Genomic DNA, 2,749 nt, shown 5'->3' on the forward strand with positions numbered 1-2,749 from the left:
GCGGAGAGCGGGTCTGTGAGAGGTCTGTGTGTGTTAGGGGGTGTGTGGGCACACGTGTGCGTGTGTGTGTGTGTGTGTGTGTGTGTGCACGCGCCCACACGCTGAGAAGAGGGTCGCCATAAAGCAAAATTATGGAGAGTAGTTCCCATGTGTTTTGGAATTGCTATTCCATTCTCTGTTGTCATTCTCCCTCGACTTGGCCTCCTCCTCAGTGACTCCATGGATACACCCCGAGACTACATCTTCCATCTCTCTAAGGGGCAGTATGTCCCAATTTTCTTGCATTTCTTTGCAAAGCCTTATACTCAGGGCCTCGTTTGGTGACACATCAGAGGAGTGTATCTGTCTGCCTTTCTTCTTTCTTCAAAGCCCTCTCTGGGGCAAAAGGTAACCTTTTAGACTTGAAATGGTAATCATCAAGTTGAATGAGCATGGATTTTGAGGCAGAAGATTCTCACAACATGATCCAAGACTTCAAATGATCATTTTCCTTTTTTGGCAAGGTGTTTAGGTATTTGTGTGTATTAAAATGAGCCTTTTTTTTTTTGTTTAGAAGAGTCACTTTTCCTTTTGCATCTGAATATATTGTTTTCTATATAGTGTACCCAACTCACGTTTCTTACTATATGTGTATATTTAATGTCACCTGCTTTAAGGAGCCAAGGGCCTCTGGCTAGTCTCCTCTCGGAAGTTTCACATTTCCCCCTCCACTGGGACCCATGGGGCACATGGCAGCTTGTCCAGGATGGCTGTCATCCCATGAAAGACACTACTTATGGGTTGAGCCCATTTTTCCTTCTAGTGTGCCGACAGCCCCCCTGCCAGGTTTAGAATCCCCGCTCACAGCCAAGCTTTGCATTCTTTACAGCAGTGAGAGCTTGGTGACCGGATGCGAACAACCCCCAAAGTCTGAGGGCCATTTTATCAGAGGGTCCAGACGGTCGATCCCTGGGTCCTCTTACAGCCTGACAGAAAAGAGAGGAAAGGATTTCTGGGATTCTTTGGAGAATTCATCTGAAGACACAGAAGGATGGAAGAAACCACATTCATCCCTCAAGCACCTTTCTTTCCAATTTCCAATACCCTCCCTGGCACATGCCCCCATCGGCAAGACAAAGCCTGATCCAGCCCAGTCAATATGTCGAGACCTATGTATCTCCTTCCTTTTGTGTGTCTCTCGCATCCCATCCCATCCTGGCCCTGCTCCTCTGCCTGTCTGCTTCCTCCCCAGCGCACTAACCACCCGTATGCTGGTGCTTCACGATGGGCTCCTTACCCTGTAATCCCAGCTCGGATCCAGGGGCTTGAGAAAATGGCGTCTCCTACCTATTCTTTATACCTAGTCTTTTGCTAAGGCGGCGTAAGTTTCCAGTTGCAACGGTTCATTCAGAAGTATCTCCTCTGACCTCTACCAAGCGCAGTGTCTCCTAGAGACCCCCAAACAGCTCCCCCAATGCCGTCACTTGGACCCCTGACCTCAGGGCTCAGGAGACCCCCTCAAACCACCCCAGTCTCACGGAGCTGGTCCCCCACTGTCTCCTGAGCACCTGAACCACCACAGGAAGACATGGGTTTGGGAGACTGGCCGAGATGGGGAAGGAGGGGAATGAAGGCAGGGAGGGAGTTCTGACCCCGAGGCAGGTGCCCAGAAGGGTGTTGACAGAGATGACAGAGCTGTTCACCAAAACGGAGTGAACCATGCAGGACTGGAGTTAACATGGGAGGGAGAACGTCAGGTAAGAAAGGGAAAGTAAAACAACAGACAGTAAAAAGTAGAGCTGCGAGGCGACTTGGAGAAGGACGGAAAGAGGAGGAGGAAAACGGAGCCCGAAGAGTGAGCGGGGAGCCCACCGCCCAGGAGTCACGCAAACGCCCTGGGCGCGCTCGGGTCGGCGGGGAGGGCGCGCCAGGGCCAGGAGCGCAGGCGGCTCGGAGCCGGAGCCGGTCCGCACACCGACTCCCCTCCCAGGGACGCATCGTCGCGGTCAAACTCAGGACCTCCCCCCGAGTGAAGAATGGGGCCCCATACCTGTCACGGTGAGCCTGGTGCCGGCCCCAAAGTTGAGGGGAGAATTATAGGAACACAGCTGCAGACGGCTGTGGCAAAACCCGCCCGCCCGGGGGGCCTCCCGCCAGAGGGCAAGTCTTAACCCCCTGGCAGCGGGCATGGCCGCCTTTCCCTGCCGGGATTCGTGGCTCTGGACCAAAGGGATTTTAGGACGAAGGCCCGAGCGTAGACCCGTGAAAGGGAGCGGGGAGGAGGCGGCTTGAGAGGCCAGGTGCGCCCGGGAGAAGAGCAAGGAGCGGGCCCCGGACTGGAGACTGAGCGCCAACCCAGCCGCGCCGAAGGGAGGACACGCAGGGCCCTGGAAGCCCCCCAAAGACGTGAGAGTCCCCTCCACCGGGGCCCGGACGGAGAGACAAGAGTCCTGGTCTAGGGGACAGTGCTCGTACTGCCCCGGTCCTTCGCCTTACCTAGGACAGAGAGCCGAGTCCCGCCTCCAAAATGCTGTGCCTGGTTGTTCCACAGTACAACATAAGGGTGGAAAAACCCAGAACGGCTGGGGTGGGGCCCTTCCTTCCAGAAGCTAACACCCACCCGGGACCCCTGGGAGTGACTCGGAGCGCCCCGACTCTCCGAACCCTTCCCCTGCTGTGTTCTCACCCCTGCCCTCCCTGTGCGGTCCTCCTGGAAATCCCACCTTACAATCCGCTCTCCCCAGGGAGCCTCGCGCTTACCCAGCACAGA

At 55.5% G+C, this 2,749-nt stretch overlaps 1 protein-coding gene across 1 annotated transcript in view; it reads right to left on the minus strand.

The window, feature by feature from the left end:
* The window catches only part of LOC102898423 (T-cell receptor beta-2 chain C region), a 17,222-nt gene extending 15,054 nt beyond the window's left edge, over positions 1–2,168 (minus strand). The window contains exon 1 of the mRNA XM_015588283.1: positions 2,030–2,168. Coding sequence (XP_015443769.1) covers positions 2,030–2,168 — 139 coding nt within the window. The remainder of the gene's footprint in view (positions 1–2,029) is intronic.
* Positions 2,169–2,749: the final 581 nt, after the last annotated feature.

The sequence above is a fragment of the Pteropus alecto genome, unplaced genomic scaffold (genome assembly GCF_000325575.1).
Source record: "Pteropus alecto unplaced genomic scaffold, ASM32557v1 scaffold22, whole genome shotgun sequence".
Lineage (NCBI taxonomy): Eukaryota > Metazoa > Chordata > Mammalia > Chiroptera > Pteropodidae > Pteropus > Pteropus alecto.